A 24575-nucleotide genomic window follows, 5' to 3' on the forward strand; every position below is an offset into this window, starting at 1 on the left:
TATCGCCCATCATGTTTCAAGCCTCTTTCAAAACATAGTTGTTACAAGTTTTCAAATTTTGCGTATGGTTTGTGTCTAAGCCTTAGTAACTAGACAGCTACCTGCAGTGCTGGAGTAAGTGGCATCCAAAGAAAGTTCTCCAGTGGATCAAGATCAAGGTTGTTTTATTGCTGAGTTTGCTTAATTGACACAGACCACAGAGGGTGGCAGAATGTTTCCATGGGATCTGCAGCCGCTGTCACGAGGTACAATCCAATCAAGAACCAAAAGTGACAAGATCCGGTATGAGATACTCCTTTGCAGAGACGTGCACAGCACAGCTCTTATTAGGCAATGATTCTTAATGCCTGTCCTGAAGGATCCCATAACTCCATAGGTTTGAGCTTTCCCTACTACAACACACCTGATTCACAGATCCACTTCGTGACTACCTGTGAGTTGAAGAACGTGGATTAGAATACTGAGCAAAACTGTACACTGTGCAGTGCAGGGGTCCCACAGGGGGGAGAATGAGAACATTGTCATTGAGAATTACTCACTGAAACCTCATTGGCATTTGAAACCAATGCAGAGGGAATGGCAGAGTGCCAAAAAACAGTGAGAATGTGCTGTAGAAAAGGGCTCTGGAGTGCACACTGTGCGAGGAGAAGTGCACTGACATTTAGGCACCATTTCTTCAACAGTGATCCTATTGGATTTCGGCTTCTGGGATGGATTAAGTCCTGCAGTTTGGCTGCATCACTCCGTCTGCAGCCTGGGGATCAGAGCCCATCCAGAAGCCCGAATCCACTAGGATAACATTTGAAAGGAGAACGGCCTCCGTGGGTGATGACAGACAAACGTTTGCATGGCCAGAGTGGAAGCCGCATAGGCGACCTGAAATAGCGGCGTCTACCAAGGTGGTAGAGGAGCATGCCTGTTGTTCTTCGCCGCACGGCTGGCTCAACTGTGCATGGGTGGATGGCCGACAGCAGCAGCGCATTTCATTTAGACGTGCCATTCCAGTGCAGACGGTTTAGTACATCACGTCCCCATCACATCACGCCCTCAGCGCCTCGGTGAGTGCCTTGATTTTTACAGATGCCTTTTGGTCTTGCCACATACACCTCAGTGCAAGTGTCGTCTGAGAACAAACTACGGGTCACGTGCAGGGTCTCCTTCTTACACATTAGCAAAAGGGTTAGAAAAAGACATTCTGTCAGACCTATTTGGCCATCGGTAGTGATCTTGTTTTGGTCTTTGTCAACTTGATTGTTTTGTCTTTTGTCTTTTGTACAAATACACTAATGGCTTATTTCCAACCAATCATTCATTCGATCACATGGACAACAAAAGAATGCGTATAAATGTGAGTAATGCCGTCTCTTGATCCCCTTTATACCTGTCCCATCCGGATCAATCACCGCCATCTTCTGTCTCATTTTCTTCACTGTCCAGTACATGCCTGATCCTGTAATACTTATTTTGTTATTTCCTACAGATTTCTTTCTAGGGTCTTTTATTTTGTTATTTCCTAGAGATTTCTTTCTAGGGTCTTTTATTTTGTTATTTCCTAGAGATTTCTTTCTGGGGTCTTTTTGTTCCCTTCCCCCTCCCTGGAATGCTCTTTTTTCTGATATTGTGAATATCTCAACCTAAGCCAATAACCCCATTATTTTAAATTTCTGATTTCTCAGATTCGATTCAAACACACCCCTCGTGAATGCTACCGTAATTGTGAGGCTGTCTTAAAGCCACAGCGCGTGTTGTGACTGAGTTTGTCTGATTGAGCAGAAGGAGGCGCCGACCGTACCTGTACAGGAAACGAGCCATCCACAGGGGCCGGCCGAGCCCTGCCGAGGTAGAGGAGGAGGTGGCAGTGAGCAAGGCATGCGAGGAGCCTCCCGCCAGCGCCTTCCCCAACCGCCGCGAGCGCAAGAACAAGATGAAGATGTCCGTGTGGGAGCAGCGGGCCAACCAGCTGCGCAGGAGGCGACAGATGGCCAGCCGCGAGGTCCTCTTCGGCAGCCCCACTGAGGACCCACTGGACACACCCGTGAGCGGGCACCACCAGCCACACGAGGGCACCTCCATGTCCCCGGAGACGAGCCCGGCGCACCTGCCGGAGTCGCCCATGTCCGTGGTCATGCCGCTTCCCGAGCCGCCCATGTCCATGACTGTCCCCGAACCACCGGAGTCCGAGCCTCCGGACCTCCCAGGGTCGGGAGGGGAGGAGAGGTCTACGGCTGCTCCCCACCGCACCAACACGGAGAGGAGGCACCGGGTGGCGCGGAAGTTTCGGGCGGCCGCTGCTGTGGGGGTGGTGCAGGGGGGGCGTCACCGAAGGCACAGACACAGGGAGTCCAGACCTGAGTCCAGGAACGCTGACGCGGCTCAGACGTGCGATGAGCCGTTTCCGGATGGAGGGGACGACCCGGACACCTCGCAGTCCAGAAAAGGCATGCAAACGGATGAGAGCGAACAGATCAAGTCCCACCAGCAGTCAGAGCTCGAGGACGACCAGAGGTAACCCTCTCTAGAAAACATTACTGTGAAGTCTAGTCCTGGGCCTTGTCATAAAGTCTGTATCAGTCCTCCTCAAAAATCAACATATAGAATACAGGTTCACAATTAAATTTGTGCACAAGTCAGTAATAGTTGTTGTGTAGTGTGTAATGAAGGAATAGAGGTTATTCCACCCTTGCTGTTAGCGCTCTCAGTCTCTCAAAGAGAACAGGGAGAAAATGCAGGAAAGTGATTACATTTATTAATGATGGTATCGGTGGTACATGAATGTGTTATCTTTCATTTAGAGGTACGAGCTTCTTCTCCACTGCTTATTACAGTCCGAGCTGTGGGCTGCCGCAGAACGCTGAATTGCTTAATAGTCCCCGTTTCAGGGGACCTGCATGCACGCTATTTGAGGTTATTTATAGCAGGCGCCTGTGTATGTGCAGGTATAATTAGAGGGCCGTTGTAGCAGGTAACCCACTAGCGTGGTCGCTTGTGTCAGTCGCTTTTATTCACTCTGTCTCGTGGCGGCGTGCTCACACCCACGCTGCTTTGTTTCAGGGATGGAGCCTGCGATTCGGAGGGGGGCGTAGCGGCCCCCGAGCAGCACTCCCACGCCGGGCTGGCCGAGGAGGGAGACACCCCGTCGCATCCACAGCACCTGACAGACAACGCTCAAGAGCTCCGTTACCTCTCAGGGGAAGCCATTGACCACGAGGACAATGCCAGCTATTTGAACCGGGGGGAAGGGATTACGGAGACTGGCATCACGCGAGAGATGTCAGCGCAGCCTCTGTTGGAGCTGACGCCGATGACTGGTAATTTAAGAGGCGAAAGTTCCGGTCTTTTGCATTTTATTGTCACAGCTTCATTACTGTGAAGGCATTAATGACGAACCTTAATTATGCAGCGTTTATCTAGGGATATAAATGCAGATGTAGACGCAGCTCTGCGAATGGAGTCAGACTCCGCAGCTGGGGTTCGTTCTGAGGCGTCTTCCCCCTGAGTTTATCTTAGTGCTCCGCCTGCACCATCGGGAAAGCTGAATTAACGGGGGTTTTGTTCTGTTTCTGTATGCTGGAGTAACTCTGTGCATCCGGGTCCGAATCCTGTCACATTTCACAGTCAGTTTCAAGGACATGGAAGCTGGCCACTCCGAAAAGGCCGAGAGGGACGACGACGACGATGACGACGACGACGACGATGACGAAATGGACGAAGACGAACGCACCAAAGCTGCCAAAGCCACTCCACCAGGCAGCATGTTCATTTTCAAAAGCAAAAATCCGTAAGATCGCAACGGGCACGAGCATGCACTTTTCACTAGATCCTTCTAGCCAAGCGAGACACCTTGTGTGCTAATTACCATCCTCACACAAGGCCTAGTGAGGAAGGATGACTCACAGATGTTTCACAGCGTGATTTCCGACGTGTCCGCCATAACTGCAGGATTCGAAGAATATGCCATTATGTGGTGACCCTGCGCTACTTTGAGATGACCATCCTCCTTGTCATCGTTGCCAGCAGCATCGCGCTGGCCGCTGAGGACCCCGTGTGCACCAACTCTGAGCGCAACCGGGTATGGCCTTCCACCTTTGACTGGTTTTGACATGAAATCGGTCAAAAGCAGATATGCCATTTGCCACATGTGCCTTAACACTCTACATGTTTGATCTCACAGTAAGTGGTTTCCCTGGTCCATTTCCCCAGTCCAAATCCAAACTCTAGGAAACTTATAAAAACTTTTTTAAAAGTTACAGAGGGCAATACTAAAAGCAAAAAAACATGGTTCAATCTGTTTTTATTGCCTTGCTTTCTTGTTGTCTTGTGTGTTTCTTCCTGCAGGTTCTCCGTTACTTTGATTATGTTTTCACGGGCGTCTTTACATTTGAAATGATCATAAAGGTACTTGCTTTAGAATTGTAGCCATTTTTCCACTCACTTGTCACGTAGTGGGGGCGGCTTGCTGCCTAAAACCATATTAAGGCATCATTGTTTTTGATCCATTAATAGATGATTGACCAGGGCCTAATCCTTCATGACGGCTCATACTTTCGGGACTTGTGGAACATTCTGGACTTCATCGTGGTGGTTGGCGCTCTCATTGCTTTTGCTCTCACGTGAGTGTTTCCCGGAGATTCCCTGGGGAATCTCCCTGAGACTCACGCCCCAGACACACTGGGCTAGTCATAGAATTACCGAATGAATATAAAGTTGAATTTTCAGTGGGCTGAATCCAATGAGTGAAGGATCTGTGTAGTAGCAAGGTAACTAACTACGTGTCTAGGTGGCTAAGTTGTTCTCCTATTAGCAAAGTAGTCAAATGATTGGATTACATCAAGAAATGACTCTTTTCACTGTTAGCTGATGACTTTGCTGGAGATCCTGGTGTCTTGGTTAACATTCTAATTGCTTGCTTATAATGTGCAATGTTCGTGATGATGGTAATGATGAATATTACTGTAACTATCAGTAATCTACCATGATCGGCATTGCCGAAACTAAACCCACTTTTACTGCTCAGCACTCTGCAAACGTACGTCACTGCAAACTAACAGGCATATTTAGTAGCTAGCTAGCTATGTAACATGAGACTGCAGTCAAGAGCTTCAAGGAGAAATTCTTTTATTCTCTAAAGAATAACACTAGGGATTCTTTTACATCAGTGACCTCCTCCCCATTGCTGAAAAGTACATAAAAGAAAAGACTGTTCCCATGCAATCTAGATGTACTGTTTACACTTGCAAGAAATATGCTGTTAATTGGATGGCTGTGCAGTGAATCAAGGTTTGCTTAGTTGTGTTGTTTTCAAATTATTATTTAACTTAATTGTAATTATTGATTTTATTACAAACATTTCTGAGTTAATTCTGTAATGCAATTGAATAACATGTTGCTTGTGGAACTGAGGTTTATCTGTTTTTAACCTCACTCTCGCTGTACGTGTTCATGTGCTGTACCCCTCCTGTCTTGCTGGCTCCTTATCTCTGTGGACTGTGTTATTGTGGCTTCCAGGAATGTTATGGGGTAAAACCAGACACTTCTCATTCCTCATAATGTTTGCACAGATGCATTATTTATGTCAATAACTCTTTACGTGAGTTCACATGTGTAATGTTTGTGTAGTGTAATGTTCGTGTAGCTACTATGAAGTGCTTTTTGCAGCATCCCGTGTTTGACGCTAGAGTTCCCTGCACTCACTGACCACAGCTTCGGCTCTACCTGCCTTGTAGCAGTTCACAGGAATCCGACTGTAGGCTGTGTCTCAGTTGGTCAGACATCTTTTACCATGTCCTCAGTACAAGAGTATACTGACATGGTAGTGGATGCAACTGGAGACCTTACATGCGTCAGCATCACAGTTGGGTTAAGAGTGGTCTGCCAGCTAAAACATATACGCGGCCCACAGTGTGAAGCATTTGTGGATGGCAAAGTCAAACTGTGTATGGCTACTCTATTATTATCATTATCATTATTATTATTAAACTCTACACCTTCAATCTGTTTCAAATTAATAAATATTTGTGGTAATTGTGTAGGAATGTGGTCGGTGAGTGTGGTTTAAATGATACATAGTTAAAAGGTACATCGTTATTTTTTCTAATCAAATCATAGAGTTATAAGCCAAAGCAAGGGCGTTCTGATCTTTGGTTTCAGATGGTATCATGGCACACGTTTTCCATTTTAAAGTGCTCACTTTTCCTTGCTATCTTTTATTTGCTGAGGCGAGTAGCAATGGGTCCTGAAGTGGCCTAGAATAACAATCACCAGCGCGATTCAGGTTTTAGGACCCCTGTTGACACAGTAATGGCTGGTGCAATCGCACGGCATGAAAAACGTGACCTCTGGCTTATAACTCTCTGTTACATCCACTTAGCTGTGCTCCTTCTTTGATATAGTGGGTGAGTATCATGTCTGTGAATTACTAAGTGTGTGCTGTGCATGTTCTGCACTTCAAACGAGACTAATGCAGGTGTTACTAATCACAGAAACAACAAAGGCAGAGACATCAAAACAATTAAGTCACTCCGGGTTCTGAGAGTACTCCGTCCCTTGAAGACCATAAAACGGCTCCCAAAACTGAAGGTGCGTGCTGTGTTTCACCCGTAACTGCTCCTCTGCCAGTTGTGTGTAGCTCCATATTTGGCAGCTTTCATGCTTTCTTAATAGGGCATGTTATTCGGGACTAGAATTTTACCTTAGCAGTCCCGACTGATTCCAAGTAGATGTCAAAATTTTGTTTCAAAAACATATATGAACTCCTCCTTTCCTGAAGACACAGATGTCTGAATTCTGTAGTTACTGCAAAACGTGTGACGTAGCTATGAGCCATGTGAAGGAGCTGTTGTGTCCCCACAGGCCGTGTTCGACTGCGTGGTGACCTCCCTGAAGAATGTGTTCAACATCCTCATCGTCTACAAGCTGTTCATGTTCATCTTTGCGGTCATCGCTGTGCAGCTGTTCAAAGGGAGGTTCTTCTACTGCACAGACGGCTCCATGGCCACTCAGAGAGAATGCCAGTGAGTGCCATCCGCAGAGCAGGTTTATCGCATGCACAAGCTCATAATGTGCATGCACGGCCGACAACATCAGCACGCGCACGCACCCCCAGTCACGTACGCCGTGACTCCTGCATGTCCTTATCAATAAGAAACTAACGCTTGATATGAGTCTGAACATGTCAGAAAATCGGGACGGGTGACTGACGGCCTTCTGGTCCTGCTCCTTGTGCAGGGGCTATTACATCGATTATGCGCGGGACAGGAAGGAGGTGAAAAACAGAGAGTGGAAGAGACACGAGTTCCACTACGACAACGTCATGTGGGCTCTGCTCACGCTCTTCACCGTGTCTACGGGGGAGGGCTGGCCGCAGTGCGTAACCCGTGCGCCTCCACCTTCACTCCACATTCCCTCGCCGGAGCCGCCAGCGGAGAAGGACTTGCGGGCTTTCTGCGATCTTAGTATAATGATCTCGGACCTTGGAGACGTTGAAAGTTTCTCCATTCTTGTTCTCTGTGCATCTTTTTCTCGTACTCCTCTCTTTCTCTCTCTTCCACTCTTTCATTCTCTTTGTCATTCTCTTTCCTTCAAAGCAATAGAACGCTGACGTGAAATAAAGGGCAGTTAGTTTTTAGCTGATGCAAAAGAAAAAAATCGAATCTCTCATTAGAAGGCTTTCCTGAGACAGCAGAAATATGGAGTCATTCCTCTCTCTAGAGGATTACTACAGGACTGCAGAACTTCATTTGAACTCTTAATTGCACAGAATTACATCTACGTCCTCAGGAGAGCATGGGTACAGTGTGGGGGGGGATCCTCTAGCCATGTTTGTGTCCTCCTTTTTAACCCTTCAGGGTTCTCCAGCACTCAGTAGACGTGACGGAAGAAGACCACGGTCCAAGCAGAGGCAATCGCATGGAGATGTCCATCTTCTACGTCGTGTACTTCGTGGTCTTCCCGTTCTTCTTCGTGAACATATTCGTTGCCCTCATCATCATCACATTTCAGGAGCAAGGAGATAAAATGATGGAGGAGAGTAGCTTGGAGAAGAACGAGGTAACTCTCGCTTACAGACACCTCGGGCTAAGGGGCCAGCACAGTTTCCAATCGCCTGAGCTTATTTCCAGCCTTAGCACACCACACCTTAGTCAATAAATGTCTCAGAGAAAGTCGCAATCACTAGGGTCCGTATTAAATTACAGCTTGAACCACAATGGACAGGGCAAAAGATCTCTAGGATGAAAACTGGGCTCTGCTTTAGGAAACTGACAGAGATAGCCTGGCTGAAATGTTCACGATGAATGGTAGCAGGAGGGACCTGGGTGGCAGATGCAAATGAGTTTCTTTTAACTGGGCATTCATAGCCACTGGAACGGCTGGAGTGCCGATGGGCATGGAGCGGGAGGCGCAGACTCCCTCAACAGCGAAAGACGCTCATTACTTACAACATTAACGATGGACATGGCTACACGTTAACTGGACACAGGCTACAACATCATTAACAGACATCAGCAAACAATGACCAACAACGATGCACACACTAGCAGGGGTTTACATACAGGCGGACACAGAACACTAAACCCCATGCGAGTGTGTGCTATTATGGAGGGCGTGGTTACAAACGGCACATGTGACTCCCCCTGCACGGGGCAGGCCATACCACGTGACTCGTGGGGGGAGGAGCCTTCCGTGACATTAACATTTTTAGATACAATTGATTTCTAAGCCTTTTCATGTTCAATTTTGAAGGTAGCTAAAAATGTTACATAGAATATGTCCAAAATATCTGCGAAGTGCCTGAAATATCATGAAAAACATAAAAAATAAACTTCTAAAAAATCGAAATATATGTGAAATACTGCAGTGCAACTTTCCCGGTCTGCCTTTTCATCTCGTAACCTCCACTGCTTTTTCAGAGAGCCTGCATTGATTTTGCTATTAGCGCAAAGCCCTTCACGCGGTACATGCCCCAGAACAGACAGACCCTCCAGTACCGCCTGTGGCACTTTGTGGTTTCTCCTTCGTTTGAGTACACAGTTCTGGTCATGATTGCCCTCAACACCGTGGTTCTCATGATGAAGGTATCAGCCTTTGCTTTCTCTCGTTGTGTAGCGAACTGGAATATAAAAGATTCCCGCATATACATCTTGGAGTACAGACATACTGGAGAGAACTGTATTCATTTTGAACATTAATAAGGGGGTAAAAGATCTACAGTAGCACAAACTGGTTGCTTAATAAGGCGGTAGCAATGCTTTATAACTATAGCTGTGTTGCAAAGACAAATCTTGACGTAATCCCACAATCCTTCCTGTGTGTGCGCAGTACCATTCTGCCCCCACGGCCTACGACACAGTGCTGAAGCACCTCAACACAGCTTTCACTGTGCTTTTCTCCTTGGAGTGCATCCTGAAGATCATGGCCTTTGGCTTCATGGTGAGCCTGCCACACCCCAGCCACCTCCTGGGGAGCTCCCGTCCTGCACGGTGGAGCTCCTGGACGTAACCCCGATCCCACACAAGATTCCGTAGACCCGAGGAGATGAGGTGTAGGATGATTCGGCGTCGTTAAGACAAACGAGTCGGAGCTACGTCACATTTGAAAGGCTCGGAAGAAGAAGCAGCAGAAACAGGAACCTAATTTTGTGAACAAACATGCTAAGATCCCAAAAGCATTTTTCCTTGTGCTAGAAGCTTGACATTTTGAGATAAATATTTATTTCTTATATTATAATGTGTTAAAATAATATTTATGTGAGTCATGTATAATATAGTTCCATTACTCAAAAGCATAAATGCATTTGTGATCTTTTCTGACAGAATTATTTTCGAGACACTTGGAACATTTTCGACTTTATCACTGTACTAGGCAGCATTACTGAGATCATCGTAGATTTACAGGTGAGGACGAAACTATTGATATTTACTTCATACTTTACAGTATATCATCTAATATTTGCCTTCTGCAGCATATAATGAGATGTTGTCTGATCTAATTATAGATTTCATGTCAAGTGCAAGACGATTAATATGTGGTCTCGAGACTGAACTCCAGTGATCCAGCTCTAGTGTTTAATATGAGAAGTCTGATGTCAGACACTAGTGTTACAGTCATGTGCATTATCATAAATGTGTGACCAACCTGCAACTGAAGCCCCTTTCCTGCAGAACACCGTTGAAGTTGAATTTGTTCCATTTCACAATTTTATGGCAGACATCAGTGTGTGCACAATCGTTCCCGCATTAGTTCTTCCACAAATCTGCTCCTGTCTCTGTTTTACAGTCTTTGAATGCCTTTAACATGAGCTTCCTAAAGTTGTTCCGAGCAGCCAGGCTCATTAAACTCCTGAGGCAAGGTTACACGATCCGGATCCTTCTCTGGACCTTTGTGCAGTCCTTTAAGGTAAGAGCCACTGGCTACCGAATTACCCTCGGAGTTGCTTAATAATATCCCAGCACAGATCTGACCAGAGTTGCTTAAGTTAGTAACATTAATATCCCAGCACAGTTCTGACCAGAGCTGCTGTAAGTTCATAATAATAATAATAATAATAATAAAATACCAGCACAGTCCTTTCATGATTTCACACCAGCCAGTTTACCTTGCTAATTATTTATACCTGCTGGCTTGAGCCAGTTAGCAAATACAAGTGGCTGGACCAAAATCCTGGAGCAGATTTGTGCCTCCTGAATCCAAGCTGTTCGTCTCTGACTGTGACTCACGTTATTCTGAATCAGGCATGCGACACGCTTAATACCGAGTGAGGTATCACTTGGTTTATGAATCTGCATGCTGTCTCTGGTGTGTGTGTGTGTGTGTGTGTGTGTGTGTGTGTGTGTGTGTGTGTGTGTGTGAGTGTGGGAGGTAAGTGGTAGGTAGTGAAAGGTAATTGCTGGGAATGTTTCCATGGCACTCTGTGGTTCCTGTCCCCACCCCAGGCTCTGCCCTACGTGTGTCTGCTCATAGCCATGCTCTTCTTCATCTACGCCATCATCGGCATGCAGGTACGTCCTCGTCCTGACACACCTGCTCATTACGCGTGTAACGTCTTTCCTTACAGTCGACTCGATATATCACGATTCAGCTTTCAAATAAAGGATAAATAGGAAGTGTAAACTAAATCACAAACAGCATAATATAAAACAGAAAGGTCCATGATCCAAGAGAACAGAAGAATTTTACCAAACCTGTTCAACTCAGGGGCAAATACATGTAACGCATGTTAACCTCTTTAAACTCCAGTCTTATTATTTATTCATTAATATTAATGGATCTTATTCAGTAAGTGTTATGAATTATTCAGTAGGTACATTATAATAATATGACAGATGTGCAGTTACAGAGCGAAGAGTGAAGAACAGTGTGTGCGCCCTCTGGCAGGTACATGGCGCATAAGGGGTTAACATGTGGTGGTGTAAGTGAATGGTGATGTCTGCTTGTGCAGGTGTTTGGGAATATCAAACTCAACGATGAGAGCCACATAAACCAACACAACAACTTCAAGACCTTCTTTGGCGCCCTGATGCTGCTTTTCAGGTCAGTTCCCTGAGTGACGCACGAAAGCACATTTAAATCCTGCACAATAACAGTCCTGCAGAGTCCCACTGACTGAAAGATGAAGAACAGCATGTGGTATTTTGCTTTTAAAATATAAACTTTATTTGTAGGTTAGTACGGGAAAAGAACAGAAGAACGTCCTCGGCCACCCCCCAAACCCCGACCGGGGGTATATGTACCGACCCTGGACCCTAAACGCTGCCCTGACAAAAGACTGCATCACTAAACATTAAGCGTTCTAGTAACATGTTGAAGATGCCTAGCACAGCCCATCTCAAGGTGGAAAAAAACAAACATTTTTGTCTTCATACCAAAAGAAGGTGCAGCCTGTCTCCATAACAAGTTGAATCAACAGTACAGATTGAATACTAAAATAAATCTCTTACAAATAGCTTACTAGCCTGATCACTAATTCAGCCCAACTTCTAATGCAAAAAGCAGTTTTGTTATATACAACAAAGCACATATGAAGGGAATATATGAATTGCACAAACATATCGAACAAATTGTTTAGCTGGCTGTGGTTTCGCAGATGTCCATTATGAAGTAAGAGGCTGCAAACATCAAACAAGATATTTATTCAAAAGTAGCACTTACATCAGTCTGTGAGCCTGCATTCTCCCTCAGAAGTCGCAGTCTCAGATAGATTACGACTGGGCTGCAGTTACAACTGAGTAATAATGAACATCTTTGCTTCAGCAGGGGCCCAGATGTTATCTGATCTCCGGCCGGGGTTGTAGTCTTGACTGTGGTGGGGTACACAATACCAAACTCCTTATACTGGTGCAGGAAACCTCTCAGCTCAGCTATAGCTTACTTCCGGGATAGTTACAAATCCTCTGGCCATCATGTAGGATAGGACACACTTCTCCACCTTCTCCCAGAAGTAGAGGAATTTCCACAATTTGTCTGGGGGATTCCCTTTTTTTTTTTTTCGGCAAAGCTTGTAGGCTTCATTGGGCCTGGTCCAAATCGGAGCATAGTCGGGATTCCTGCCGAAGCTTGGCTGTGGAGTTTCCTAAGTGTGACCTGCCATAATGTTCTGGGAAAGCTTTCCCTTTGCTGTCTGGATTCCTAATAACTTTTTTTCTCCTGTAGTTTGAGGACTTGGGAGGAGAGAGCCTCGACGTTTGCTAAGCTGTAAGCGCTCCGAGTGACACTGTGTTGGTGACTTCCTCCAGGTCCTTTCGCGTTGTGAAACTCTCGCATCTTGAGATGAGGTTACCCTACGGATGCCCTCGACGGGAGCTGGCAGATCCGTGCACATGGCAGTGATTTGGTCTCTTAGTTCAGCTGAGAGATCGTCTCATTTCTTCTGCACACCATCTTGTTCAGTGAATCCAGCCTTTTCACATTTTGCTCAGTTTGCTACAGCTGCTATGAGCACCTTCACATCAGGTTCTGTGGTTTTGCTGACGGCCTCCTCAGGCAAGGCCACGACCCCAACACTTTATCCACAGGCTGGCTGCAGCACAACAAGTGCCAAGCTCTCACGATGCCCTCGAGAGAACATATAGAAAGAGAGTGAAGTGTGCATTGGCTTTGGCGGCACTGTGAGGAAGCTTTATAACCGATTGTGTTTTACCTCTTTTTTGCCTTCTTCAGGAGCTCGAAGAAACACGCCTTGTCCCCTGTGCATTGCACCTTTAGATCTTGATGAAACATGACGGACCCTAACAGGACCTTAAATGTCTCTGTCAGTTCGATTAAGCAACGCTCACTATCAAAAAAAAAATGTTGCTTATGAAATTTTAAACATTATACAAATGTATAAAAATTAACACAATGACACAAAAACTACATTCAAAAAATCTCAAAATTATTTATGACATATAGGGCAAAAATAAGTATCTCTATGTTAGGAGAAGCTCACCTGATTGGAGAGATGTGCCGAGTTACTTTATTATAACTGGTCCCGTTGGTACAGCCGCGATGAGAGGGCGTGTCCGCTCCGTTTGATTGGCGCGTGGCCTGTGTCCCTGGCAGGAGTGCGACGGGCGAGTCCTGGCAGGAGATCATGCTGTCGTGCCTGGCAGGGCAGGCGTGTGAGCCGGACCCTTCTATGGCGCCTCCTTCCATCTCGCCGGACCACGAGGGCGGTTGTGGCACCGACTTTGCTTATTTCTACTTCGTCTCGTTCATCTTCTTCAGCTCTTTTCTGGTGAGACTGCAGGCTGCTTAAGAATATATGGAACGAAATTTGAAGTCACACTGCTTTTTCTGTCATTTGGAGCTGATAAACACTGAAAAGACTTGTAAATACAGAAGTCTAAACTTCATTTTAGGTGATGCTGATATGGATAGACTGTGAGGCACAGTGTTACACAGCATGGTGTTTATTATCAGATATGTCTCCGTTATTACACAAAGGGTAGCACAAGTCTGCCGTCATACAGCCAGTTGTGTATTCCATAGTATGTCCTGCCAATATGTAATGCAAAGTTAAATGTGGTCCTTTTCATTCACCATAAAAATGCCCAATTCTCTTGCTTTCCTCAGATGCTAAATCTCTTTGTAGCTGTGATCATGGACAATTTTGAATATCTGACACGGGATTCCTCCATCCTTGGACCACACCATCTGGATGAGTTTGTTCGGATCTGGGGGGAGTATGATCGAGCTGCCTGGTGAGTAAGGAGAAGGGGAGCGAGGGTCTCATTTCAGGGGTCTGTTTCCTTGGGCACTCCATGTGATCTTTTATAGACACACTAAATAAATGAGGACCGGAGGCACCCATCTGGAACAAGGGGTGGGGGGATCTAAATGGACCTGTGACCGTCCATCTTCCGGGGGGATTGAGTAGACTGTGTGTGAGAGGATGAAGGCTCACCAACTGCCAACTCCATTCCACACACCAAATGAGATTAGCTTGCTTGCCTGATGGGGGCGTTAACACGTTCGTTTTTTGCGGGGGACCTCTTTGAACGGGAATGCGAATGCTTAACGAGAACAGCATGAAGATGAAACATAAAAGCTCTGTAATGAGATTCACCAATGGTGACACAGTTGGAAACCCAATATTGCAGCTTTGTAGAACCACCGCTGCCATGGCAATTCGAGCTGTGGAGGACAAAAGAGAAATATTTTGTAAATAAAGAATGAATATCATGACAATAGGAACTCATCAATTACTGAAATTAAATAAATATGCATTCATTCAGGCAACATTAATGAATTAATCATTCAGAGCCTGAATGTACGATCCTTGCAAAGGCTCGTGGAGAATGTTCGGCTCAGTTCTGCTGAGGCAGGTGGCGACCCTTAGCAGAACTTCTTTCCTGTTTCTCTTCAGTGGGCGTATCCACTACAACGCCATGTACGAGATGCTCACGCACATGTCTCCCCCTCTTGGACTTGGGAAGAAATGCCCAGCCAAAATCGCCTACAAGGTAGGAGAGAGACTCGTTATATGAGCCTGACGCCTGCATATAACAAAGAGCTCTCATATCAGAATAAAAATGCTCTTTATCAGTGATGCGTAAAGCAAAGGAAACACCCCACCACTGTTCTACTGCAGTAACTTATACTCTCAGGTATGGAAATGCCCCACAGATGAAAATAAAAGTCTGTTTTAAAGAGGTTTCTCTTAGGCATGGCTTTAAAGTGAATTTTACAATCAGCATATTTTACTTTTTCATAAATAAGACAAAGTTTTTACAGTTAAAATATGCACAGTCTAGCACAGGTGTAGGAGTTTCGCCTGAACACTGGACCCTTCGGTGCCCAGTAATAGTCTGCCCACATAGGCGGGCTCCAGTTTCCTTGGTACCATTTTTCCATAGGCCTACTCTACGTAATGATATGTGAGTATAATCGGTTTGAAACTATTTGCCCTATCTAAGCCAGCTTAAAGCACTATGGTAGATCATGTCTGCTAAATGCCATAAAAAAAAAAACTAAGGTTGATAGAGAAATTCTGACATCCCATTTGGAGTCAGTGTGCAAAACTACATACTAAGCAGCTGTTCTTTGCTCTGGGTCTTTGCCCTATTTCTGTCCCAGCCATTTTTTCTTCTCAGAATATCACTGATATTAGACCACACTTTACTTTCGCATGAATAATGCACATTAGGAGAGAGCACCGATTTCACACACAGATGTGCGAGAGTTAAAGAAAAGGATATACTGTGAGCTACGTTTCATAAATGTCATTCGAGTCCCATGCCAGGAATTGTGCCTGTTCATTGTTCCTTCTGTCGGTCTACTGTCCAGTTGTCTAACTTACTGAAGCAAAGTAGTGGCACTCAGTGATCATCTTAGATTTCAGCAACCCTCCTACACTTGACAGGTTGTGAGGAAATGTACAAAATGTAAAAATTCTCAAAATGTAACGGAAGGAACATTGACAAATATAATGGAGCAAAAGTGCAAACGTGTTTTAAAATATCTCTTAAAAGTACAATTTGGTACAAAAGTTACTTAAGTAAATGTAGTAAATTTAGCATGTTACTACGCACCTCTGGTGCTGATTAATAATAAACAATAATAAAATATGAACAAAAATGAATACAGTGAGACAATAAAATTAATTCATACAATATGATTAGTTATAATAAATAGTGGTTAGTAATATGCAGTCTTCAAAATGTTTTATTATCATGGGCTACGTCCACTAATAGAAATTGTGTGTAAAGAAATGTAATGTTGAATGTAGAGGAGATTTTTAAATGATTCTTTTTATTAATATGCTGCCTCCAAAAATAGATCTGATTCTTTTTAGTTAGTATTTAGTCAGGGTAATGCAATGTTTGCCATTGCTGGGTTTCCTTTGTACTACACAGTTTGGTGTATTCCACCACATACACATCCCTGATCGAGCATCTGAGCTAGGTCTCAGGTCAGGCGTACTGGAGCCCAGAAAGGCCAGGGGCCTTGCTCTGGGAAACACACAGGGGTGGGGCATGGAGCAGGGGCCTGCTCGTTACTGAAAGGCTGCGTCCCCCTGTGTGAACACGCACAGAGGCTGGTGCTGATGAACATGCCAGTGGACGAGGACATGACGGTCCACTTCACCTCCACGCTGATGTCGCTCATCCGCACGGCCCTGGAGATCAAGATCGCCCGAGGTTAGACGCGGCACTGCTGTAGCGGTGTGTTGATTAACAGTAAGAGTAAAACAGGCATTGAGCGTGAATTCATGATTTCTCTGCTCCGATCAAACTCGGCGCCTACTCACCGGTCCTGTAGGAAGCAGGTGGGTAAGGTGCTGAAGACTAGGAAAATAAAAAATACAATAATCATATACTGTGTGTGTGTGTGTGTGTGTGTGTGTGTGTGTGTGTGTGTGAGAGAGAGAGAGAGAGAGAGAGAGAGAGAGAGAGAGAGAGAGAGAGAGAGAGAGAGAGAGAACACAGCTGGAGCTGCAGCCTGTGTGTGTGTGTGTGTGTGTGTGTGTGTGTGTGTGTGTGTGTGTGTGTGTGTGTGTGTGTGTGAGAGAGAGAGAGAATGCGAGAACAGGAGAGTGGAAGCTTGTGCATATTTGTATATGAGGTCCTGTCTGTTTGTCTGTATGTCTTTGGTCCTCCGTGTCAGAGATGGTCCCATGCTGTCTGCATGCTCTTTCAGGAGGAGAAGATCGGCTCCAGCTGGACACCGAACTACAGAAGGAGATCAGCGTGATCTGGCCCCACCTCTCCCAGAAGATCTTGGACCTGCTGGTGCCCATCAATAAAGGTGAAGCTTGGGTGCCTGGCAATCAGACCGATAACCACTGCACAGGGACCTTTTGCATTCACGAGGGTTTTTTTTTTTGTTGTTGTTTGTTGTTGTTGATTTGAACAGATTTTTGCTACCCACTGAGTCAGTTTAAAATGCTGGGAAACACAGTGTGCCAGTATTATTTAAGCGCCTCTCCATGTGGTTGAGCTTTTCAGCTGATTAATGATACCCATAGTCCCAGCTGTCATGGGTTCTGCGGTTCTTCCTAGATCCGGTACCCATTCACTATGGAATTGAAAGGGAACGAATGTTGCTTGTTTGCAAATACCACCCGATACAGGCAGCCGATCTCGTCAATGTTGCCTACAGTCCATAACCACACCGGTGGTTTTCCAGTTGGGATTGTCACCTGGATTTGGTGCTACATTATTACAGTATTTTTATCTGCAGTAATCATCATCATTTACATGCAGTGTGTATGCAAAAACAAAACATAGGTCCCACATGGGTCCCATGCTTGGACTTGAATGTGTGTGTGTGTGTGTGTGCGTGTGTGTGTGTGTGTGTGTGTGTGTGTGTGTGTGTGTTGTCCTATAGACACAGACATGACCGTTGGTAAAATCTATGCCTCTATGATGATAATGGATTACTTCAAACAGAGCAAAGCCAAGAAATTGAGACAGCAAGCTGAGAAACAGGTAAGCCTGGCCATTAACCTGCTGTGCATTACACACTCCATTTGGACTTCATATAGCATTTATGAGCACAATTAACCTGCTTTATATGACACACTGTTTAAACTTCATATGGCATTTATGAATAAGATTATGAATAAGATTAAACAGCTGTATATCACTTTAAATTCCATTTCCAAAACTTTTTTTTTAGAAAGCTAAAATGAATCCAAATACTGAGTGGTGAGTCATTATACTTTGGGAGTTTTATGCCCTGATGAGTTTGAAAAGCACTCCAAATGTTCTTTATTTTGACTGACTTGTTTTATTTTATGATGCCTATTCATATTTGAATGGGTGTGAAACAGGAGAGTAACGGGAATTATTTTCTGTTTCACACAGTCATTGTATCCTCTGTATCAGGTTAGCTCCATAAATGATTACGTTATTTTAAAAGAGTCTTCTGGTTTTAATGAGCTAATTGTCTTTGTCTTTCTGCACTCTGTTTTGATAACAGAAGGCACCAAGGGATCTCATTAATGTTTAACTGTACACCCGCACACAGCCTTGGCAAAAATTAAAGATGTGTGTAACAAGATGATGAGACTTGGTCTTGTAAATGAAAAACAATTAAATGTTTATGAAAAAGTAAGATCTCTCTCTCTCTCTCTCTCTCTCTCTCTCTCTCTCTCTCTCTCTCTCTCTCTCTCTCTCTCTCTCTCTCTCTCTCTCTCTCTCCTCTCCCTCCCTCAGTCAAGCAGTCCTGCCCTTCCTCTGCTCACTCACAGTGCAGGCTCAGCCTTGTAAGTGTCTCTTCTGTCTTTCAGTGCATACATAAAGGTGAAACGCTCAAATCCTGTTTGTTCTATTTTACCTAATTTCCCTCACGTTTAGGCATACTCTGGCAGTTATTTACTGAAATGCTTCTGTGTCAGTAAACACAGAATGGGTTCAAAATTGGGGGTTAAAAAAAATCTATCTATCTATCTATCTATCTATCTATCTATCTATCTATCTATCTATCTATCTATCTATCTATCTATATATATATATATCTATATATATATATATATATATATATATATATATATATATATATATATATATATATATATATATATAAAAAATCTGGGCCCAGTTTTCCATACTTCAGCCTGCACGTCCGAGCTGTGCATCACAAAGTCCAGAGCTCAGCAGAAGGCTGAGAGACAGCTCTCCCGTGCGCGGGGGAGTGGAGTGTTCGAGAAGGAGCCACTGCAGTGAAAAGCTTACCGCGTGCCCACGTTAGCCGAGCAGCGAGCGTGCTAGCCGCGCTTCCCACGCGCGACCCCGCTGCCCACGCGGAGTCGCGACACTGTCACCGTCAGATGGTCCCGGAACCTAGTCATGCAGCCGTGCTGAACTAACTTTTACAAAGGCGAGCTCAAGTCCATGGTGGTCCTGAACGTCCACGAGAAAGTAAGAGAAAAAAACACCACCAGCAAGCGCCGTGACAATAAAATGTGTGCACAGACCGTGGGAGACGAGTCATTCAGCTTGGAGAGCTTTAAACGGGGTTTTAAAGAATAAACTATAACATAGTGAAAGAGAGAGAGAGAGAGAGAGAGAGAGAGAGATGTTAATCATTCAAATGTTATCCGACTGAGAGTTCTGGGTTTTGTGCCGTGGGTGTTCTGTTCTACTCTGAATATTAATAATATTAATTCTTGTTGTTTGGTTGTTTCGGTTGTATTCTGTGTGTGTGTGTGTGTGTGTGTGTGTGTGTGTGTGTGTGTGTGTGTGTGTGTGTGTGTATGTGGGTGTGTTCAGTCATATTCAGCACACTGTCTGTGCTCCTCTGCAGGACTAGCGGTGGTTTTGTGGCCCTGAGCCCCATATCACCACAGGAGCTTCTAATGCAACCCTCAGCACAACACTGTGAAGACAAGGAGGATTACCAGGTGTCCTTGGTAAGAAGCCCTTCACCACGCCATCAAAAGGTAGTGTTAGTAAGAATCTACCTTCCCCCACAAATCATTGTGAGTGTGTGTGTGTGTGTGTGTGTGTGTGTGTGTGTGTGTGTGTGTGTGTGTGTGTGTGTGTGTGTGTGTTGGTGGGGTTTTATTATTGCAGTGGGCTGTAAGGTGAAATGGTCAGTACCGTGACTAATATCAGTGTTGCAGTTGTGCATGTCTGACCTAATATGGACTGTATTCGGTGTAAGAGTTGATACAACGTAGATTCGGTGAATTTGTACTCTGAAGTACCTTAAATTCAGACACCTGTGCTTGTGTTTTACATTCAAGCATTTATTTGCCATTTGTCCAAAAAAATGAACTAATTATTTCATTATATGTGTCCCAAAAGTAAACAAACTGCAGCGGGTGAGTGGGTATTTGACAGATGGACACTGAGGCAGTTGTAGGAGGAAAAAAGCTGAAATGTTATGGCGTGTTTTGCTGATTTTATTTATTGTTGTTGACTAGAGGGATGAGCAGGAAATGAATGGGCTGTGGGAAGAGGAGACGCCACCAGAGCGCTTGTACCGACCAAGACACAAGAGCTACAAAGCTGCAGGTGTGGTCATTTCTGAGCTGTAGCTCACTAGCGACCCCTGCTGGATAAAGTCCGTTTGCCAGCTGTAAAGGAATGCTTCAGTATTAAACCCTTAGAAAAAAGTCATAAAAGTTTAAAATGGTTTTATTGTGGTTTTTTTTATTATTATTATTTAGAGTTACAGCTAAAAACTATGCATTGGAACTGCGCTGTGGAAGTCTAAAGAAGTCATTGTTCTTGTGGGTACACATGACTCTAAACATCCCCAAATCACTGTAAACTACCCTAAGTGTCGAATACAATGTGGTTTCTGATGTTTAATACTGAAGTGTTCCTTTTAAAAGCAATACTGCTGCTTTGTATAACTTATCAGAAATCATACTTCAGATATCCGCAATTGCATGTCTGACACAGCCTGATGTACATCTCTTAGTGTCCCATTCAGTGCAACCCCATCAGATAGAAAGGGAGCGAGGCCGGACCAAGGAACAGCGCCACCTGCTGTCCCCAAGCAACTCTCGCTTTAACTCCAATGAGAGAAGCTCAAAGTCTTGCTCTAGGTCTCCCAGTGAGGAAAGAAGGCAAGGCTGCCCGCGGCAGGTACATATGCACAAATCAGTAAAACCACAGTTCACTGTGAAACAGTGACACATCATATACTGTTTGCACCATACAAACAAGAACAGACGAGTCTTGTGTGTTGAGAATGTTTCATATATCAAAATGCTTTAATAATCAAGCAATGAAGTACAATCATCCTGTCATAATATTAAGTACTCAAGTAAATAATAAAATACATTTACATGGTTATTTATGTAAGCATGTGGCCTCTGACTGTTTCCAGGGCAACAGCTCAGACAGCCCCGTTCCGTCCACCTCTGAGTCGAGCACGCCAAGCGGCAGGCGGCGGCTGTCCCAGACGCCCACGAGCTCACACCCGCACATCTCCTACTCGCCCCTGGTGAGCCACGCTCAGCCTTCCTCGCAGGCCGACGACGAGGACGAGGAGCAGCACGGCCCGCCTGTCCTGGCGTGCTGCAGCAATACTTTATGGGACGCGAATGCGGAGGAGGAGGAGGAGGAGGAGGAGGAAGTGCGAGCGGAGGAGGACGAGAGCGCGGGCCTGGAGCCGGGCGATTACCTGGGCGCGGGCGCCCGCCGCTACCCCTCGGAGCCCTACCTCGCCTTGCAGGAGGAAGAGCACAGCCCCGAGTGCTCCGGCCCCATGGAGACACTGACATTCGAGGCGGCGGTGGCCACCAGCCTTGGCCGTGCCAACACCATCACCGCCTCGGTGCGCACGCGATCCCGGCTGGGCTGGCAGGTCCCCAACGGACACTTTCGCAAACGCCTCGCCCAGAGCGTCTCGGTCGCCGGCTGTGAACCTCTCAGTGACACAGAGGACGACAAGTTCTAGGCACCGTATGTCAGAGACAGCAGGAAGGACCCCAGAGGGCAATGGAGGGTTTTGAGGATGACACTGGAATGCCTGGGAGGGCAGGACCAGCAACTTTGGGCTGTGTTGTTGAATCCGCTGTATGTACGAGTCCGGTATGTCCAGTTGCCATGGAGGAACACTGGGATTTTAACCTTTTTAAACATTTAAGCAGTTGTATCGTCTTGTTTCTAACGAACGTGTAAGGTTAAGGGGGGAGGCCTGTACATTTGGAAACCAGGTGTAAACCAGACTAAAGAGATGCATCACCCATGGAGGTATTCAGCCAAGAGTGTCTCTGTCTTAAACTGAGACTTACTGATGAATTTCATGTTGTTTTGCACAGTTTAAAATGAAATAGGCTATATGTTGCTGAATTTGAAGGTAAGGAAGTGAAATTTAATTCCATGAATTCAATTCTGTTGCCATATTAATTTTACCTACCGACATTTACTTTGTTATTCACACACACGCACAAAACGTGCAAAACATAATTTTATTCAACATTAAACCTTGCAATGAGATTTTTTTTTGAGCTCAAACGTTAGCTCAAGGATCAGAGCATGAATACATTTGCAGTGTTGGATTAATTTCAATTTCTAAACATTTGTACAAACTAAGAAATAAAAGAAAGCAACTCACGGTGGACAAGATCGGTGGTATTTCTTCCAATGGTCTGTACAGACCTCTTCTAAAACTGCTGCTTCTTAGAGCTCTATTTTTGCAAACCCTTTCAGTGGAACACATGTAAGGGCTGTGGAGCCTCTTGTGTACTTTGGTTTTCCACTCCCTTTCTTATCAAGGAGGACCTGAAATGGAATCACTTGTAAGCAAATCATGTGATCAGCTTCTGTTTAACTGATGCTGATTAAAGTTTTACAGAGTGGTGTTTATAATGGAGCATTTAGTCCGCAGTATCATTTGGGATTTTCGTTAAAACTTGCTCAGATATAAATAACGAGCGAATTTTATAGTAATGAATATGAAATTGGTAAGACATGTACATTCCCACCGAGGCGTCATCATCATCAAACGAGGTCCTTGAACTCTGCATTAGTCAGCGTTACACTGGTGATGATGTCCTTTCCTGGTGTGCTTCAAGAAGCCATTACTTGCAGGCTGCAAGCAATAAATAAATGTATGAATTGCAGATTGTTATATAAAGGTTAAATTGTCAGCATGACATAATTGTCTTTTCCTTACTACTGTCACTTGGGTGAATTCCCTGACCTCAAGGGACCCAACAGGACACAAGTTTGTTATTGTGCCCTGCTGTGTGGAGAAGTTAACATTTTATTGATATTTGATCTTTTTAGTCCTTGAATATAGATCCTTAAATGAACCCATCTTCTGGAGTATGCGCTGTACATGAGTTCCATTTCCTTCCTTCTAGCCTATTCTCTTATCAATTCTTCTGGCAGCTGTCACCAATATTTATTGGATATTATATAGGTGTATAGGTATTGGAGCAAGTAAACAGGTATATTGTGTGTGTGTGTGTGTGTGTGTGTGTGTGTGTGTGTGTGTGTGTGTGTGTGTGTCCAGTGATTGTTGGTGCTCTTTCCTGTGCATTAACCTCCTCTCCTTCCCCTGCACCTGGTGCCGTCCCCCTGGGGGTTTTGGTTTCCAAGAGTAAATTTCTGAGAGTAATTGTAAAAACTGTCTGAGTGATTGTATCTGTCTGTAAAGCGTTCTTGACTTTGAGAAAGGTGTTATATAAATGTAACTACTACTACTACTACTACTACTAATAATAATAATAATTATATATATATATATATATATATATATATATATATATATATATATATATATATATATATATATATATATATATATATATATATATATGAATGATCACCTACAACCAAGTTCATCCAATCTCTGACATCAAGGATCATCTGTCACCATGTTAACACAGTTTGTACCACTGTAGTCCAGCTCTATACCACTGTAGTCCAGCTCTGTACCACTGTAGTCCGGCTCTGTACCACTGTAGTCCAGCTCTGTACCACTGTAGTCCGGCTCTATACCACTGTAGTCCGGCTCTGTACCACTGTAATCCAGCTCTATACCACTGTAATCCAGCTCTATACCACTGTAGTCCGGCTCTATACCACTGTAATCCAACTCTATACCACTGTAGTCCAGCTCTATACCACTGTAATCCAACTCTATACCACTGTAGTCCAGCTCTGTACCACTGTAGTCCAGCTCTGTACCACTGTAGTCCGGCTCTGTACCACTGTCCCCCTTTCTATGGAGGAAATACATAATACAATACATACACAATACAATACATTTATTGTGCATTTATTTATCAATGGTAGTGCACGAGCTGCCTCTTTAAAATTTGTCATCAAGTGAGTATTGTAATTGCAGGTTATGCTGCAAAGATTTAATTTTTTTGATCTGTCATATTTAGCACCTTGGACAATGTCCAACTGATTAAGGAGTTTGACTGTGCAAGACCCCTCAACCCCATATAAGGACACCTGGGTTAGGGCTCTACGTTTCATTGCTCAGGCAGCTTTTCTTAAAAATGTTATTACATCAATTTTTGATAAAGTTCTGTTGTATTTATGCCTACCACAATCACTGTAGAGACTGAATAATAGTAGTAATAATAATAATAATAATAATAATAATAATAATAATTCTTTCTCTAGATTAGTATTTTTGATATATTGTTTAAAATACAGAAGGCAATGAGTACAAAGCAACTG

At 44.5% G+C, this 24575-nt stretch overlaps 1 protein-coding gene across 3 annotated transcripts in view; it reads left to right on the forward strand.

Annotated features, from left to right (window-relative positions):
- Positions 1-23032, forward strand: part of cacna1eb (calcium channel, voltage-dependent, R type, alpha 1E subunit b) — a 47439-nt gene extending 24407 nt beyond the window's left edge. The window contains exons 19-46 of one of the 3 annotated variants that reach the window (XM_035536567.1): positions 1774-2505; positions 3052-3308; positions 3616-3778; positions 3940-4069; positions 4336-4395; positions 4504-4610; positions 5506-5517; positions 6480-6576; positions 6850-7010; positions 7225-7362; positions 7845-8046; positions 8907-9071; positions 9316-9426; positions 9810-9890; positions 10273-10392; positions 10929-10994; positions 11435-11526; positions 13534-13708; positions 14047-14174; positions 14840-14936; positions 16508-16613; positions 17113-17220; positions 17803-17903; positions 18633-18682; positions 19723-19858; positions 20345-20435; positions 20848-21014; positions 21259-23032. In XM_035536567.1, the coding sequence (XP_035392460.1) occupies positions 1774-2505; positions 3052-3308; positions 3616-3778; positions 3940-4069; positions 4336-4395; positions 4504-4610; positions 5506-5517; positions 6480-6576; positions 6850-7010; positions 7225-7362; positions 7845-8046; positions 8907-9071; positions 9316-9426; positions 9810-9890; positions 10273-10392; positions 10929-10994; positions 11435-11526; positions 13534-13708; positions 14047-14174; positions 14840-14936; positions 16508-16613; positions 17113-17220; positions 17803-17903; positions 18633-18682; positions 19723-19858; positions 20345-20435; positions 20848-21014; positions 21259-21831 (4426 nt within the window). In that variant the 3' untranslated portion in view covers positions 21832-23032. The remainder of the gene's footprint in view (positions 1-1773; positions 2506-3051; positions 3309-3615; positions 3779-3939; positions 4070-4335; positions 4396-4503; positions 4611-5505; positions 5518-6479; positions 6577-6849; positions 7011-7224; positions 7363-7844; positions 8047-8906; positions 9072-9315; positions 9427-9809; positions 9891-10272; positions 10393-10928; positions 10995-11434; positions 11527-13533; positions 13709-14046; positions 14175-14839; positions 14937-16507; positions 16614-17112; positions 17221-17802; positions 17904-18632; positions 18683-19722; positions 19859-20344; positions 20436-20847; positions 21015-21258) is intronic. The other 2 variants (XM_027028757.2, XM_035536568.1) reach the window with 2 other exon arrangements.
- Positions 23033-24575: the final 1543 nt, after the last annotated feature.

Source organism: Electrophorus electricus, chromosome 19 (assembly GCF_013358815.1).
Source record: "Electrophorus electricus isolate fEleEle1 chromosome 19, fEleEle1.pri, whole genome shotgun sequence".
NCBI lineage: Eukaryota > Metazoa > Chordata > Actinopteri > Gymnotiformes > Gymnotidae > Electrophorus > Electrophorus electricus.